The sequence below is a fragment of the Megalops cyprinoides genome, chromosome 8 (genome assembly GCF_013368585.1).
Source record: "Megalops cyprinoides isolate fMegCyp1 chromosome 8, fMegCyp1.pri, whole genome shotgun sequence".
Lineage (NCBI taxonomy): Eukaryota > Metazoa > Chordata > Actinopteri > Elopiformes > Megalopidae > Megalops > Megalops cyprinoides.
The window spans coordinates 35,019,833-35,038,820 of NC_050590.1; the positions used below are offsets into that span (position 1 = coordinate 35,019,833).

The following is an 18,988-nucleotide window of genomic DNA, read 5'->3' on the forward strand; positions in this document are numbered from 1 at the left end:
AACTGGAGAAAATGGACTAAAACCAATGCAAAAGTCAGAACAAAATTACTTTCAACTGTATACTATATTGTGTGGTTTATGCATACAGTATAGTGAGGGTTCTGTGCTAATCTAAAGTGGGGCTGCTGTATCCTCTACATCCATATTAAAACTATCCAGACTGTTGAAGTAGATGTGGAGGCAGAACTAAAATGAAAAGGGAGGCCCACCTCCATGTAGGCCTCTATACAGTTGATAGTGGGCATGTACTTGCTTTACAGCATCGTTCTGCATGCACCAAACTAATGGTCCATACTATGGGGAGGAGGGGCTGTTTGTCTATGAAAAAGGCTAAAAAGGAGCTTTTATTCTAGACTACAAAACTAAGTCTGTGATTAATACATATAATGAGGAATGCCATAACATAGTTTTGTGCCCTTTAGCCAAAAACCCTGCCACCAGCATTGACCTTGGAAGTTCAGGGGAAGAGAACATACAGTAGCCTTTCTGCCTGAGAGGGTATGGGTCTGGATTGTCTATATTAATGAGCTCTCTCAGGTATGTGAGAGCATGCCCATTTATGATTAACTGTCATCTTAAAATTGACTTGCCAGGGACCAAGAAGCACAATTGTTGTCTCATCAGTATTTAGTGACCAAAGTTGTTATCATCCAGTCTGTCATATCATAACAGGGACTCTGCATGTGAGGAACCCTGTCTTTGACTCCACTGGATGTACTGTCCACTGGTTTCATTGAGACAAAATGTCATGTCATCTATGCACTGTGACAATGGGAACCTTCTTCATGCTTTCAAATAACTTGTCTGAGAGGTAACAAGTACATTATAGAGAAAACTCCATATCTCACAGAGATCAAAGGAAACCTTTTTGATCTGCCTAAACTAAAATCAGTCTGATTGGCACAATCTAAAGTGCATTCCCCATCTGTGCCACCTAGACTTTTTGATCATCCAAAAGGATGAGAACAAAAACATTGCCTGGATTGGCTAGTAATGGCTACACAACATAAAAGTAACTATTTTCCTTCTGTATAGCCAGGAACGTGGGGCCTTTAGCAGTTTACAGGGGGCCTGGCAGTTTATAGCAGTGTACACATGCATAGTCAATGTCTGATAACTGGTCCTTGACAGTACATGAAGAAAATGAGGAAAATTAAAATGACAGAGGAATGGAAGAAGAAGAAGAAATAGAAGCCAAACAACACACTTCCAGCTATCCTGACTTGAAAGCCTAATTACAGGATAACTTTATGTATCAAAGTAAAGTGAGAGCTGAGTGCTGTTAAAAATCAACGAGGATCATTGTTTATAATGATATATATTCAGCTGTGAGCAAAGTTATATATGGTGTCACTAATTAATGCCAGGAAGCTCATCCTTCTGGTCAATGGTTTTATAATAAAAAATGTTTTTATAATCAAATCACCTCATTCTCATCTCATGTTGCAAATCACTAATGGCCGTGTAAGTCTACAAAATTAGTACAACTTCATGTACTACGACAGCCACACCTTGACTTTCTCAGCGTTAGTCATGCCATATTTTTAAGGTTAGAATTAAGTGGGGGATTGTTGGTGGTTTAACAGGCCTAGCTGGCAATCCATTCTGTTCCTCCTCATTGTTAGGGTAGTGCATCAAACATGATGTTATCACCCCCGACGTTTGCGCCAAGGACATGCCAGTAATAGTACAAAGGTGGGAACAAGGCCTGTTTTGTCTCAAAGGCTGCATAACAGTTCTCTGTTCCCTCAGTCTAAAGCTCACTGTAGATTTTCCATCATAATTGATACCATCCTGCCTAAACGTGCACAACGAGGCAGGCGGACTGCAGCAAGGGAAATGGGTAAATAAATTATGGAGGGAACATATGGAGTTGGGGGTGGGGGGGTGCAGGTTTTTTCCACAATGTTTGGGTTAGCCTCCTCCTTAGGTACGGGGCTAGTTTGTCCCAAATGGAGGGGGAAGGCTGGCAGCACGAATGGCCACAGGCAAGCAGGGTGGGACCAGTAATGGCAATTGCATGAAAACAGCCCAGTAATCAGAACGGGACGGTGCAGGCGGGTGGTGAGCAGTGGCCCAAACCAGCGGGAACAACAGGGCGAGGCATTTGGGGCAGCGGTGGCGGGGGTTGCATCTGAGTGCTGATTGCGAGGTTGCGGGAAAGCTTACTCATCAGCTGGAAAAATCATTCACCAAGCTAAAGAAATGGAAAGGGGAGGGGCAGGTTGTGCCACAGCAGTTTGGTATAGTTCCATGTTTCCCAGCCCTGGATTTGGGGGTACATGTGTGTGTGCTCTCAGATGGTGTTACTTGAGTTGTTCAGCGAATAATTGTCTGGTTTTGACATCTCTGAAGGTGTAAATTTTAGAGGTCTCTGCCATTTGCCCTTCAAAACTTGTCCTCTGCCACTTAATAGAATTGATAACTTAAAGGTGTTTCTGCTGACAGAAAGATCCAGTTTCAGGTAGTATGTCCCCCTCAACAAATAATTATTCATCTTAAATTATTAGGAGTAATGGGTTGCTTGGTTGTCTATCTTTTAGGATTATGAAAATCAACTGAACAACTAATTAAGCTTCACAAAAAACAGCTACCCCAGATTTGTTTGACAGGTGAAGCATGTTAGAGCTGTTGTCAAACACATATTATAATCAGGAGAGCTGTCAGAAGTGCCTAAATGTAGTCCCTCTGCTGCTGCACCTGAGAACCACACCCGCCTTTTTTGGGGAATCTCAGACAGCATTCAGCTACCGCCAGTCCCAAAGGAACACTTAACAGCTCACACAGGCCCAGAACAGACAAGTCAGTTGCAACTATCTTAAATCCCTCCATGCCAACTCTGAGGTTCTTTACCAGAGCTATCTGCTACTTTCAGTACATAAGTGTCCCCCCTACCTGATTGAAATGCCGATGTTTGTTTGCTGGAGGTTGTTTTTAACTGAGCTGGAAACTTGATCGTCAAACCTATTCATCATTACATGTGGCTAGAACTGAGTAACCCTTTAGTACTATGCAGTAAGGCTGTAAAGCATTGTAAACATCAGACCTAAGTTTCATCCACTGCATTCTCATTATCAAAAAGAACACATACCTGCTGTTTGCTGTTTACTCATTATCTACCAACTAGAGTACTTCTACCGAGCATGAACCAGGAAGTGTCCATTTGGTCACAGGAGCTAAAGATGGTCTTTTGTTCCTGTGATGTTCCGCACTCTTTCCTCCTATATAAGGCTTGGCAAAAAAAAGTTCCAGTCTGCTGGCCCATGTTTAATCTGAAGTTACAAATGAAGATTCAGGGGGAGAATTTTCAGACAGTTCTTATGCAGTTAGTCAAACACAGACAAATCAGTCCCATCCACAACTATAAAAATCCTACTTACCACTTCCTTGCCACATGATCAATGCATCCCTCATCCACACCATCTTCCCTCTTTCTTTTCTGTTTGTATGATGTCCAGATGGGCAGTCAATGACTTTGGCCTGTGGGTAGGGGCATTCCCTTCACCGAACTCCAAGCTAGATATAAGTACCAGTAGACCAGTAGACCAGTGTGCGAAATACCCGGTGGCAGTCAGGGGGTTCCCCCTACCCATACCTGCCAACATTTAGGTTTTAAAATACGGGAGGTTTTTTTTGGCGGGGGGGTTGTGGTTAGTAAATAAATAAATAAATAAATAATTGTATGTAGTGTGTGGATTGTGTGTAGATTGTGTTTCATAGATGATCTGGCAACTTGGGCAACGTCAGACAAATATACAAAACTTATGATGATTATTCATAATAAAGTTTGCCATGCAAATTACAGGAGTTTCCTAGGAGAAACAACAAATACTCTATGGGATAATCTATGACTTAGCTATTTCAAAATAAATATGTGCTTAGTGCCAAATGGAAATAAATGTCATTGTTTTATTCACTGAAGTCTTGTCACTGAATCACTGGATGAAGAATGCGCTTTATTTTATGCCACCCTGTGGATGTCTTTTGACCACAACTTTTGAAAAAAGCAAATACATTATTTTGTGTTTATTTTTCATACAAAGTGGGATGTAATGTGATTTATTGTGATTTATATTTATATGTGATTTAAAAACTGCATTACTCGACAAACGCGCAGAGAAATAACTAGTATCATCGGAAAGGGTTGCTGTTTGTTTTGATATGCGGTAGTACGTTGTGAAGCGATAGGGACTTCGTGACTTATTCAACCGTTCTAGCAGGAGTGTGAAAATGGGTGAAGAAATTAGTAAAGATATTACTTTGCAGAAGTTTGATCTGTCTTCATAACGTGATTACTTCAGTATGTACAAATAATTGACTAACATCATTACAAAGCTCCGGTTCCGCTCTTTCTTGTGATATGTGTTCCATATGTATGCAATGACAAGTTCATGAGTAATTCAAACAAGAGTAATGGGTGTGGAGATGGACGCAGAGCTGTATGCAGATTGTAACTATGATTAAATTTGATGTAAAATCAAAATTATTTTTCTCGCCAAAACTTCATCGCATAGACAAGCAACTAGCATCGTTAGCGATACATGCTTCATGAGCAATTCAACCGAGAAGAAGGGATGTGTATTTGGACGCAGGCTGCGTCTGTCGGGCTTTAAGGGATAAAAGACATTTTTAGTGACAACTGCAGGTGACAAATAATTTTTTAAAGATTTTTTCAGAGACCCCCCAAAATTTTGCTGTTGAGGCTTTCAGGGGGTCTCAAGTGTCAATCAAGGGGTCTCAGACCCCCCAAGACCCCCCGTATTTCGCACCCTGCTGTAGATCTATGTCAATCACAACATTTACACTTTGATTATACAAGTAACTGCCAAAATAAAGGAAGCACCAACTTATCCGTCTCAATAGAGAGCTGCAGCACCACCTGTCACATACACAGTTATAAACAGTATACAACTTGTAGTGAAATGTAAAACTGGTCCAACTCCTTAGACTGTGCAAAAGAGCACAGATAAAAATAGATAAAATAGATAAAAGGAAAAAATATGTACAATAAGAATAAAAACTAAAAAGTAAAAATATGTACAATAAGAATAAGAATAATATGAATTAAAACTGGAAAGTACCACATCATTTAAGTCCAGAGTATGCATTCAAGATTAGTGTGGCAGGCATGTCCGTGTTGAAGAGTCTGATGGGCTGGGGGAAGAAGCTCCTCCTGAGCCTCTCAGTTTCGGCCATCAGACTGCGGAAGCGCTTGCCGGATTTCAGCAAGCTGAACAGGAAGTTACTGGGATGGGTGGAGTCCTTAATAATTTGGACAGCTCTCAAAATTAGTGTTTTGTTGCTTTAGTGTTTTGTTGATGATGGGGCAAAACACTGTCTCAGGCACCAGTCCAGAATCTCCCATAAGTGTTCAAATCTGGTGACTGAGACAGCTATGGCATGTGGTCTACATCATTTTCATTCTCATCAATCCATTAGTGACCACTCATGCACTGTAAATGGGGCCATTGCCATCCTGGAGGAGGCCACTCCCATCTGAATAGAAATGCTTCACAGTAAGATGAGGGTGATCATTCAGAATGGCTTTGTTTTTTTTGGTGTTTACTATGCCCTCTGAGAAGTTGAGTGGATCCGCACCATGCCAGGAGAATGTGCCCCACACCATAACAGAGCCACCAGAACCCTTCACCGTGGGAAACAAGGACTCGGGCCTGTAGGTTTCTTTCGGTGTGCACCACACATGCACTCATCTGTTTGTTGAGAACAGGGTGAAGGATGGCTCATTTGATCATATAACGTTTTTCCACTGCTCAATAGACCACTACCTGTGTTGTTTGAATCACCTTACTTGCATTACATGCATTTTTAACTGTAATAAGGAGTTTATGAACTGCAACCCAATCACAGTATCCCTTTCTAGATGGACTTTTGTTGATGAAACTGCCTGTTCATGCCCCAGAATGATATTGGAAGTCAATTGATTCAGAGATGTGGGTCTGCTTTGCCTTGCATCCTTGCAAAACAGCTCACAGTTGGAGAGTATGCCATTTTACATTTACATTTATTCATTTAGCAGATGCGTTTATCCAAAGCGACTTACATAGGTTACAGATCTTTACAAGGTTATCTATTTATACAGCTGGATATTTACTGAGGCAATTGTGGCTTAAGTACCTTGCCCAAGGGTACAGCAGCAGTGTCCCAGCGGGGATCGAACCGGCAACCTTTCGATTACAAGTCCTGCTCCTTAACCACTATGCTACACTGCCGCCCATTTTAACCATAGTTCCCCCTAAATGATATACTGTACATGTCTTTCCCTTAGATTTCTATGCCAACATCACCTTAGCCAATGTTCCTTATAAAACATCAGCAAGTTGAGCAGTCTTCATCACTGAAGCTCATGCCAAAGGTGCCCCAAAGATCACTCCTCTCTCGAATTCACTCAGATCTCTTCTTCTAGCGATGGTAGACAAATAACAGGGAACTGGGCCTGCCAAATAACAGGCCTGCTTTTTATTTTTTTTATTTTGGTAGGTACCCATATGTAAATTCAAGTCCCTAACATTAAAAAGAATTAGGGGTCATAATTTGGGACTGTGATGACCTGAGTGTATCTGTTCCCTGTTCTCATAATTAAAGGCTATCTGACCTCCCTCGGTCAGAGAGTCTCGCTAGCTATCTGTTCTCTAGGAGCAATTTCAAGGCAATACATTGTTGTGGTTTAAGATCTGAAGGCCCACCTCAAGCTTTACAATACCAAAAAGTGTTTTGATTGATTAACTGGAAGGGCAGTTGGGCTTCAGAAAACTATCACTCCTGATGTTTAATCTAATGCTTTTTGTTTTCATTAAGTTTGCATACTGTGTTTGTACACAATCATACTCTGAACAAATACCTCTGGGTTCTGAAACTGTCTGTTATTTTACCATGTTTTGGTTTTGCCTAGTTTATACCACGGATGCAATGGTACAGTTGGCCCATGGTTCGGTATGTATCATGGTTTTTGGGTCACGGTAACGGTACGGTTTCAGTATCTTTATATTTAAGAAAAAAATAAAAACACCCTTTAAACAATGAACTCTTTATTTAACCTACAGACAAATAAAACTTTCCATTCAGAAAAATGGCAGCATGACTGACTAGTAGGGCTGCTCGATTATGGCAAAAATAATAATCACAATTATTTTGGTCAATATTGAGATCACGATTATTTAATACGACTACTCATTGACTTTGGAAACATCGTGCATTTATTGAACTTTTAACCCTTTCGCATAGTAACTTATGTTTATGCTATGTAGCGCGACTGTTACGTTACATGGTTTGTTACGTCTTCATTAGCATTATTAAGCTTCTCATTGTTTTCAGTTACCATTTGCTATAAATTTTAACGTTAAATCACTGTTCCTGCAAAGATAAAATTAGCTAGAATTTTTCCAATCTAGTGTTCTAATCGCACTAGAGATGAAACGGTATGAAAATTTATACCGTTGAAGAATCTCAGGAGCGCTATCACTGCCTTCCGCCATGTTTTCACTGACGCAAAACAAACCCACGTTGCCTAACTTTGGTTGATGCTAGGCAGTATTTAACGTGAGTTTTTTCAAAGCGTGGTAATCAACCACAGTTTTATTGATAATACTAACCGTCGGGAATTTTACCGGCAACCGTTTCATCCCTAAATTGCACCGATTTTAGCATACGCGCTAACCCGCAAATCACACCGGTGTACACGACAATGTTTGTTTTTAGTTTCCTCTCTCTTCTCCAGCTGGTATTTGCATACAGAGTGCTGATAGGCTCCAGGGAAATTCTGACAGGCTCCAGAGATGTTCTGTGGATCTGAATGTACAACGTGCCTGTAGTCTGCAGCGCAATAAGCAAGTTTTGGAAATTATAGGAAAATGACAGGCATATCGTATTACCGCGGTTCACGTGTGTGTATTGAACCGTAGGGGGCGTACCGAACGGTTCGACAAAATACCGTGTACCGTTGCATCACTAGTTTATACCCTGTTAATTTTATATTATTTATCCTCAACTTTATGCTTTCATTTATGCTTATTTCATCACTTGAAGCCCTTGCTATCCAGGCATAAGAAGACTCTTCTTGAATGCAATTCTCTGAATTTGACAAGATCATGTCATTATCCAAGGGATCTCCCTAGTTAATTGTTTACCCCTGAAATAGTCTTATAGTAGTTTTCTAATAAGGTTACCACTCTGAATTTATTTTACTTCATGGAGGAAATGCAGCACCGTTCTGATAAATGTGTAAATAAGCACAGGTTTCCTTATGCTGTAGATGGCATATATATTTCTTCTGAGAAGGGATGTGAAGGACAACCTTAACCTGTTCTCCAAACTGCTTGTCCATTAGTTGTGTAATTTTAGATGTGTGTGTCAGGCTGTTTTTTTTTTTCAGTTTGAAAAATTGTCTTCTTTGAAACTTAACTGAACCAAATGCATCTAAACAGGTTCATTGTTTAACTGTAATTTTTTCATTGCCTTGTTCATGTGTCAGGCCAGTCATTGGTTAACGAGTCACACCTGCCTAACTGAAGCCATATTAAAGACAATTTTGAGACTAGACTTGACTTGACTTGTTGGATACAATCTAGACTACAGGCAGTATTACCAGCCAGGTTCAGCATTGCTCTTTTCTTCATAAAGCATCTGAGTTCCTTGGAAAGTACTATATAATGCCATCAGCTGTTAATGTGGTTGTGTACATGATATAAGGAAATGTAAAATGATTGTAGAATCCTGTGAGCTCAACTGTAAAGAAGAGTGCATTGCATGTGTGGATTGTGGCCCCTCCCTGTGATTTACCACTGAACATTCTGATCTTTGTGCTTCCTGTTCAAGATGGAAGATCTGGAGATTTTGATCTTATGATGGGGATCACACATAGTGGCTAGAAAAACAAGGCTTCTCTTTGGAATGTATTACAACATACCGCTTGTCTGGCATAAATGCATTCCAGCATTTGACGAAAAGTGAATTAGTGTTGGGGCTGAATAAAGATTATTTTGCTGGCTTTAGATAAAAAGAAGTGTTTTGTTTTTTCTATTTTGGGTGTGGACATGCTGTTGTTGTTGACTAGTATGCAGATAACAGAGGGCACTTGTAAACCATATGTGCCCATGAGCAATTATCCCACTTGTTATATGTGTTATGCATGACCTATAGGATTCTGGCTATATATTTCTGTACCAGTGGGCCTCCACTTCATACCTTTATACATACAGTCCTTTATGTGATTCTTTTTCATGAAAGCTGAGCCTTCTACAGAGCCTTCTCTGTAGAGGGGGTGAGATGGTTCAGTTATACACAGAGCCCCCACCAGGGTTGACTCTATATTTTATTCCACTTCCTCCAAGTTTTGGAAAATCTCTGAGGAAGGGCAGCACACAGTAAGGGCAAAGAAGAGTTAAAAGTGTCTCTTGTTTTCCTGCAGAAGGCCTGGGTCTGGTTAGAGGAATGCCTCTAAGGTGATGGAAAAGGTATATTCCATGTGGGTTTTTAATTGGATGGGACACTTCTAAAGACCAGGACTATACAGCTATCCATCAGCTAATACATATAATTACAGTTATTCCAAATGTATTCTAATTCTCATACTGTATTGTTCATATTCTATTTCTCCATGCCTGCTGAACTGTGATGCTTGGGATTTGATGTGAACCACAAGGGGTTCAAGACACCTAAGAAGGATCAAGAAGTGGCTGTAATGAAGATCATGTAATGAGATCATTTTAGGTTAAGGTTCTCACACCAGTGATCATTCAGACTTTACCTTCCTTACAGGCATGCTCTGTATGTTTCATTTATGTGTTGGCATGGGCACCCCCAACTATGCACCATATGTACTGTCAAGGAAAACTGATTATATAATCAGCCTGTACTGATAATTAAGCATAATTACACACACCTGTGCAGATGGTTTGTTTAGCAAATATGTGATCAGTTGCAGATGCCATAGAGGCAACAGTTTCATATTGTGACATCTACAGAAGTAAGTTAATAAGTTATGTAACTGACTTTACCTGTGCATCCACCATATTCATTGGGCTGTGGGTTAACTGTGACACCCCATTCAGGTGACAGTGCTGTGAAACAGACAGGGAAGATGGGACAGCCCAGCTGGTTCAGACTGGACTGAAACCTCGACTCAGATTCCCGCAGAGGTGTGGAAAGTGCCCAAGGCATTTTGTGAAGTCCATGTTGCATTTCCTTCTAGCCAAGTCACAAGGGCAGGGGAAGCTTCCAGAATACCCCACTCACTTCTCACACCTTTCATAACTGCCTCCTTTTCCTCTGAGAGCTTTCCAGGCACATTCAGGTGTTTGATTCATGAGAAGGAAGGAGTTAGGGATGTGGTGGGAGTTGGGGGGTGAGAAGTTAGGGGGGCGGGGGGGGGGGGGGGGTTTCAGGAAGAGGAACAAGGAGGAAATTCATTCATTCGCATACAAGCAAGAGGGAGATGCAGTTTCCTCTGAGCACTATAAATACAGCCCCAGCCACTCATCAAATTATAGCCATCTGTGCTGGACAGAGTCCAGCAGTCGGTGCCGGTGTACAATAAGTCAGTGTTTCTCCGGGTGTGGCAGTCCATCTGAGCAGCACATGAAGAAGGGAACATCAAGTTCCGGCTTCTGGAAACCTCCACTAAAAATGCGGAACACGTGTAAATGTGTCCGACCAGACATCGATATTGAGCAATCGCTGGGAAACTTCCGCGGTGACCAAAAACCAGCGAAGCCTTGTAACTCCTAGCTTGAAGGCACCTTGGAATTTCAGGAAGCTGTGGGCAGCCGTGGCCCGAGTCTGTGAATTAGATTAAGAGCCTTCTCCTGAATGGGTGTCCTTTGGAAACTGTATTCTGGTTCAGATTATCAGGTGTAGAGGCTACTGACCATTGCCCTGTCCTATGCATCTGTTAGAGAGGGAAGCAGCCCATATACAAATACAGTGTCTCAGTACAAAGTGTTTCATATGTAGGGGCTAGAAAAAGGCAATGGGTTCTTTGACATATGTGTTCCATTTCAAGGCTTCACGGGGAGATAATTAAACCCAGCCCCAGGTAACAGTTTCCCAAAAAGCAGGGCATTGTAGCTGGTAACTCCCATTATAAAACAGCTTCCTACATGGGCCTTGCAAGGATTTTAGTGGAACAGTGAGTGCAGTAAGAACCACAGAATCTGGAGGCAGAAGCATTTGGCAAGCCTGCCCACGGCTGTGCTTCATTTCTTGCTGTGAGCCGTCCAATGAAAACCGGCCTGGAAACTGTGAAAAAAAGCAGATTACACAATTTTGTTTTTGTTCTTGTTTTTTCTGTTCAGGTTATGTTTTACTCAGAGGGCTTTGGTCTGACCTTTTTTACTTGTAAACAAGCTTCCACACAGCTTTCTCTTTAATACCGGTAAACTGGCCAGTGCTATGTTGGCAGATATCTTATGCCTGGATCACCTTTGCCCAGTGTGAAAACTGCTCCAGAGAGCAGTGAAATCAACTCTCGGGTGCAGCTTTGGAAACTGCTGCCTGTTTTTTCTCCACTATGAACCTCTGTGCTGCACAAGCAATCCTTACGTTAAGCCAGCTCTCAAATTTGAGGAGACCAATACTATGCAATCATGACTTTCAGAATTTGGCAAATGGCTAAGGCAATACTTACACCCTTCCTGAAGGGGGAAAGAAAGAATCCTTTTCGATTTCAGTTTATGACTCACCATGACCTAACTGATAGATCTGAATCGCTTGCAAGGAGCTCAGCTAGGAATTGTTTCATATTGGTTCTGGGGGAAAGATACAGAGATGCACCTAATTAAATCCTACTGTGAATGTTTGGCCTACAATTGAGACAGTTCATCACAAATGTCTTTCTTCACAAAATGTGCATGCTTGGCAGCAGCTATAGATTTAGCTTGTGGCAAGATCCAAACTCATGGAATAATGATAAAAGCAATGTTTTGGCCTTGATACGTATCAAATCAATATGTTACAAACATGTGTGTGTGTGTGTGTGTGTGTGTGTGTGTGTGTGTGTATTTGTTTGCATATGCTTGTCTGAGTACAGTAACAAAGACAGGATTATCATCTACCCGTTTGTCGTGTTCCATTGTAACACCTCATTTTCCAGGATGACAGAGCTAAACATTTTGCACTTTTGTTTTAGAAGGATATTGGTAAATATGACTGGTTGTTTTGGTGACAAAAACAAAAACAAAGAAAGAACAATGCACAGCTCTGTTATGTTCCTACATTTGAAGGAGGCTGTAAATGAGTCGGCAGAGATATTTCAAACATGTGCTCAGCTGCGGTCAATTGCGATTGGTTTTTTTTGTTGATATGTGGCATCGGGTGCAAACCTGTGGAGTGACTGCTCTCATTCAGTGTGGCTCATGACCTGGAAATACCCCTGAGCCTGACTCCTTGTCTGTTTCGGGTGCCTGCAAGGACACGGGGGCACACCTTTGACCTCTGCGGAATGTTTCTGGTGTCAAATTGCTGGTCGGCCCCCTTCTTCTTGGGCTCAAGCGTCCTCATTGTCTGCTGTTGGAAACATGTCAGTATCCCCCCTGATTTCCCAAAATCACACCGCTGTGACCTCTGACCCCTGATGCAGCAAGTGTGTGGTTGTGATTCAGCCCCTACCCCACCCCTATCTCTTGGCTCCAGCCCCTGAAAACAATACCTTGGAACTCAAAGGCCTTTGGAGAGTTTTTGGTTTAATTTAGGAGCACTGACGGGACCCGAACAACTTCTGTAGTGTCTGGCAATCAGAAGACCCCCGCGACCCCTTGTCCCATACAGGTGGTTGGGCCCACGTAACAGCAGAAAACGGGAGACTGACAGGCTGGGAAATCCTGGAGAGGAGCTTCCTTGGGACTGGCTGGCCTAAAAAGGGTCAAAGCCATAAGGATGGAGATATTGAGAGAGGGAATTCCACGAAGATATTTTCAGCTCCTTTCTTAGGATCCCTTAGCGGAGAATGCCAGAATAATTCATGCATGTATCATTTCACGTGAGTCCAGGGGAACATACAGCATAAGTATTTATGTATCAGTGTGGGAACATTTTTTTTCTCTATTCCTGTGCTGTCAAATTCTAGTTCTTCCTGACTAGAATGACTTTGGTGCACACATGTGGTGCATTAAAAGGTCCATTTATCAAATAAATTAAATACAGTTGTTACAGTGCTGGGTGATGCATCACAGACAAAAAAAAAACGCAAAAAGCAGCAAAAGTGAAAGTAAAAATTGTTCATATAAAAATAAACACAATAAACCAGAACCAACACACTCACAGCCATGGGTTTGACACAGAAAGATGGTAAAAGACATAGGGTTCTATAAACACAGGTATATAACCATTTAGAAGCAAATAACAGCCAGTTAATCTTTACAAGAAATCCCTGGATCTGATCTGATCTGATCTGATCTGATCTGGATCTGACTAACCAAAGCATCTTTATGGACTGTATATGCTCCCCTTAAGAAGGAATCTATGCAGCCTTAAAAAACATAAAACACATAAACTGGCATTTATTTTGACTGTGCTTGTGTATAAAATCTTCCCTAAATTAAACAGTGTTCTGATATTGTGTCAGCAGTTTCCTATTTTGGGGACAGCTACTGTGACATACAAGCCATCCAAGATGTCTCCAGGTTCCACCTGTCACTGCAGTTCAAGACCAGCAGAGGCAGCGGTCTTCTCCTCTTGGCAGGTGGAGTTCAAGACTACCTGATCCTGGAGCTTCAGAGTGGGAGACTACAGGTTAGGAAAACAGAGGTTTGAAATATGAGAATACGACTACATTCAAGGAATAAATGGCAACTGAGTAAGTTGTGTTTAGATTCTTGATATTTTAATTCCATGAATAACTGGTTGACATATTATGTGCGAGGAAGAATTAGCATCAGATGTGCTGTTGTAAACATTCACTGAATTGTGGATAAACAAAAAAAGCTGAGTTGGCTTTGTCTGGATGAATGCATAAACACAGCCTTGTGACCATGTCACAACCACAAAAATTTGAAAAAAGCAGTGCCGGGAACACATCCTTGCCTCTCTGCCTCAGCTGATGCATGGTTCAGGGATGTGATGGCTACGGCAGACGTACCAGGTGCTCTGTAAACCACTTTCACACCCTTGACAGGTATTGAAGGTGCTATTTGAGGGTAATATAAAGGTGCCATTTATTTAAATACAGGGAGGTAATTAGGAAGACCACAGGTTCAGTTCACAACTGTTGTTGAGCAAGGTACTTAACCTTGTTTGCATTATGAAGTACCCACTACATAAGTGGGTAATATGTAAAAATAATGGTTGTGTGAGTCAACCTGGCTATAGGAATATAAATAATGTGATGCAATCACTCTGTCTGTGTTCCAGGTTCGAATGGATATGGGGTCGGGTGAGCTGGAGCTATTGTCACCCCTAGGTGTATTACTGAACAATCTCATTGAGCACAAAGTAGTAGTCACCCTGGAGGACTCCAGACTGATCCTGCTGGTTGATGACCTCTACACCAGTCAACTGCCCCTCTCAAAAACCCAGGATGACCTCAACATTGACCTGGGATTCTTCCTTGGGGGGACAGGGACCACAACAGCCCTATACCTGGATGGTGCAATTCCTCCGCTGCGAGGCTGCATTAGCAACGTGAGGTTCGAATCCCATAGCTTTGACATCCTCAAATCAGCTCCCATATCATGCCACAACACCAAGGAAGGGTGCAGTGGAGAATTTGAGGCTGGAGAAGGAGAAGCAATGAGCTTCATCAGCACTGACTCCTTCATTTCCTACCCGACATGGAGCACAGCAGCACCCAGGATTGTGGAGCTGCAGATGAAGACCACCATTGTAGACGCCCTTCTGGTTTTCCATGCTGGGCACCAAACCGATTTTGTAGCTGTGGGCTTGGAAGAAGGTCATCTCAAAGGGGTGGTAGACCTGGGAAGTGGACTCAATGTCCTGAAAAACTCAGAGGTGAAATTAGATGATGACCAGTGGCATACAATTAAAGTTCAAATCAATGAGAGTATGATTGAGTTGACCGTTGGCAGTAATGCTGTGTCTATGCCTCTGAATGTCTTCGAAAGCTTAGATCTCACAGGGAACCTGTACTTTGGGGGCGTAGAGGCAAAGATGAAGGAAGTACACCAAGACAGTGGAGTTTTGACTCGCATGGAGGAGGAAATCACCTCAGAGTCATTCATTGGCTGTTTAGGAGCGATCAAAGTGAACAATAGGGAGCAAAGCCTGCAGGATGTTTTGGTGACCAAAGACATTCATGTGAAATGTGAGGGAGAGGAGATTGACGACTCCAACGAAAGGCATTGCCATCCAACAGATGACTTGCCAGAAATGCTTCAGAACATCACCAAGCTGCTTGACATGAAGCCCTTGTTTGTTCCCGAAGGTGGGGAGGCTTTTCTTGACATTAACCACCTCAGCCCCACCATAGATCTGAACAAGGTGGGACTCAGGCAATCACAGATCATCTTCACCCTTCAAAACAACCCCTGGTATGGACTGGTTGACATGAACATCAACAACAGGAGGACCAAAAAGTTCACCCTCCTTGATGTGGTCAATAAGAAAATCAAGTATCTCCACAACGGCAATGAGAAGTACGGAGATCAGATACAGTTGGAGGTTGTCGCTCATGGGCAGAGTGACCTTCCGGACTGCTTGAAAAACCCCTATCAGTATGTCCTTCCAGTGGAGGTCATACCTGTCAATGAAGTTCCTCAAGTGAGGGGCAGTGAAATCTCAATCACAAAGTATGGGCGTACCCGTTTCAGCACTGCGTTGATCAAGACTGTGGATTCTGACATGCAGTGCGATGAACTGAAAGTCATAGTCACCTCCAAACCTATTGCTGAGGAGGGGTATTTTGAAAATGCCCAGCAACCAGGAAGGAGCATAGATGAGTTTACATGTGAACAGCTGAAAGATGGAATAATTTACTATGTCCACAGAGGTGGAGAAGTAGCACACCTGGTCTTGCAAGTGTCAGAGGGACAGTCCATCAGGCAGGTCACCACTTTCAACCTGATAGCCACACCGCCTCAGATGACCCTTGTCACAAATACCGGCCTTCTTCTTCCACAGGGCCAGAGTTCCATCATTGGGATCCAGAATCTGGCAGTGACCTCCATTCCGAGGAATGGGGTCATTGTGTATAATGTTACACAGGCATTGAGGTTTGGAGAACTGCAGATTCTGACAAGTGATGGTGTGGTTAGGCCAGTGATGTCATTCCAGCAGTTTGACTTAGAGCGAGGTGTTTTGAGGTACATCAGCACAGACTGGAGTGAACGTGAAGATATAGCAGTTGAACACATCCAGTTCAACGTGTATCTTGGGATGTTAACACTGCCCGGCACTTTTATAATTAAGATCATTCCATCTGAGGTAAAAATGGCTGCAATGGTCCCTCTAGAAGTTGGAAGAGAAGAGCAAAAAGCTATAACACAAAAAGAACTTGAGGCTGTTGTGAGAGGAAAAAATGTATATCCAGAATCTGTGAAGTATACCCTCATGAAGGCTCCGACACTGGGTACTTTGCTGTTGCGCGGAAAGGAGCTAATGGTGGGAGACAGTTTCACACAGCACGATCTGTGGGATTCTCATCTCAACTATAAAGTAAAAGTCAGCAGAACTGGGAATATGGAGGACCAGTTCCAGTTCAGAGTCCATACAGGAAACCATTACTCCCCGGTCTACACCTACCCTATAAAGATCCTAGCCGATGCTGACATACCAGTTCTGACTAATGAAAGACTTGTTGTTTTGGAAGGCAGAGAGAATGTCCTGAACAAGGACCACCTCTGGGTTCAAACTGGAATCTCAATGGATTTTCTGTACAAGGTCACAGAGGGTCCTAGAAATGGTCATCTTATCCGGGACTCCCCACCGGGACAGCCTAGATTTGAAGGAGCCATTAAAGTGTTCAGCAATGAGGACCTGCTTTTGGACCGACTGATCTACAAGCATGACAGATCAGAGACTAGTGAAGATGAGTTCACATTCTTGGCTTTCAATCAAGCCAGAGGACACAATCCGACCCAGGGGCAGGAGTCCATCAGTGGTGTGTTCAGAATCTCTATACAGTCTAGTAATGATCACGTTCCAGTCAGAGTTGTGGACAAAGTCTTCAATGTGGTACGTAACGGGCAGCGCCTGCTGACCACAGATGACATTTTGTTCAGGGATGAGGACTCTGGTATCAATGACAGCCAGCTAGTCTACATGCGCGCAGGAATCTTGTCAGGGAACATTGTTGCAGCACAGGATAGTTCTCTTCCCCTCTTCCGATTCACCCAGGCTGACCTGAGAGAGAAAAAGGTCCTTTTCATCCACCATGGGGCAGATCGTGAGACGTTCCAGCTCCAGGTCTCTGACGGCCTGCACAAAACTACAGCTCTGCTCCAAATTCAAGCCAGCGAGCCCTACCTCCGTGTGGTGAACAACACTATGGCCATCATCCACCCTGGCAGCACCAAGACCCTGGACACTAGCTTACTCAATGTGGAGTCTAACACTGATATCCGGGACCCAAGCGAGATTCAATATGAGGTGACTTCGCCCCCTAGTGAAGGGACAATCATCGTCAGCGGAATAGAGGCTTCTTCCTTCACCCAGGAAGACCTGATAAGAGGTGTGGTGTCATATCAGCACAATGGCCAAGGGCTGGAATTGAAAGACGCCTTCAGTTTCACAGTACAGTCCAAAGGTGTCTCTGACTATGGTACATTCAGAATCAAGATATTCAAGGAAGGATACCCATCAGAGCCAGAGGTTATCATCAATAAGCTCATCATCTCTTATGAAGGAGAAAACACAGTGATCAACAAGGATCATCTCAGGGTAAGCTTTCTTTATTATCTTGTTTTTTGTGTTGAAATCCTAATTTATCATTTAATTTTTTTCTACACTGATGTTCTGTTCCACAGTACAATCATTTATATATTTGCATTCATCAGATAAATCTGTTTCATATCTTAACCAGTGTTTATTGGAATATTGGAATGTCATGGAGCAATTATGAATGAATTTTTCAACCACTTGCCAACAGTAATATCTGCTAAAGTAGATGCATAAATTACATGGAGAATCAAGTGTCACACTGTTCATCTCTGCTGCTTTTATTCTTGTTCATTTAATCAGTTGTTCTCAAGGCAAAATGGGGAAAACACTTCACACATTGCACAAGCTACAAAAAATATGATTCTTACCAGAAATATGAAAATGAGTGCATTTCACTTGAAATGGTCTGTTCCTATTCATATGGTTTTATTGATTAATTACTGAAAACCCCCTCATCTGGAACTGCATTGCAGGCAGAATTTTCAAGTACGCTAATTATCCAGTTAGATTTATATACAGTAAAAATATGTGCTTCAAGCACTTCTCAAGTCATTTATGTGGATTTATTGCAAAGGTCATAGTTGTATACATTAGTATAAAGAGTAGATAAAAATGACTAAATGTAATAATCAAACACATGGAGCTTCTCAAACTATATACTGTATATAACTATATACACTGGAATTGCACTGGCTGACAGAGTGGTAGATACATGTCTTACCATGTAAAATTGTAGGACTACAATGCTCCAGAAACCCTAACCACAAGATAGCTGGTTCAAAATCTTTGAACTTTGTGTGGTTATAAATCTGTCTGTGTGTAAGTATGCATTGTGCAGTTTCTTTTTTCCTCTAAAATGAATGCAGTTTCGTTTACAGGATCACTTTATTTTCAGCCTTATAATGTGTTTACCTGTGTGACACTCAATTCTGCAGTCAACACAAAAAATCACCACCCTATTTGCAGCATTACTTATCCAGGCCCAGCACTGATACTGTTATATAGCTAATGAAATCATAACATAATCATCATAATCATTACCACTAAATCAACATCTCTTACAATTCCAATTTACAGATGCTTGGTATGTCCAGCTTTCTCTGGGTTTTCCTACTGCATTGAACCATTTTCAGGTCCTTCTAAG

The 18,988-nt window shown here is 42.1% G+C and overlaps 1 protein-coding gene across 1 annotated transcript in view; it reads left to right on the forward strand.

The window, feature by feature from the left end:
• cspg4 (chondroitin sulfate proteoglycan 4) overlaps nt 1-18,988 on the forward strand; it is a 53,964-nt gene that overhangs the window by 15,465 nt on the left and 19,511 nt on the right. The window contains exons 2-3 of the mRNA XM_036534677.1: nt 13,580-13,743; nt 14,362-17,844. Coding sequence (XP_036390570.1) covers nt 13,580-13,743; nt 14,362-17,844 — 3,647 coding nt within the window. The remainder of the gene's footprint in view (nt 1-13,579; nt 13,744-14,361; nt 17,845-18,988) is intronic.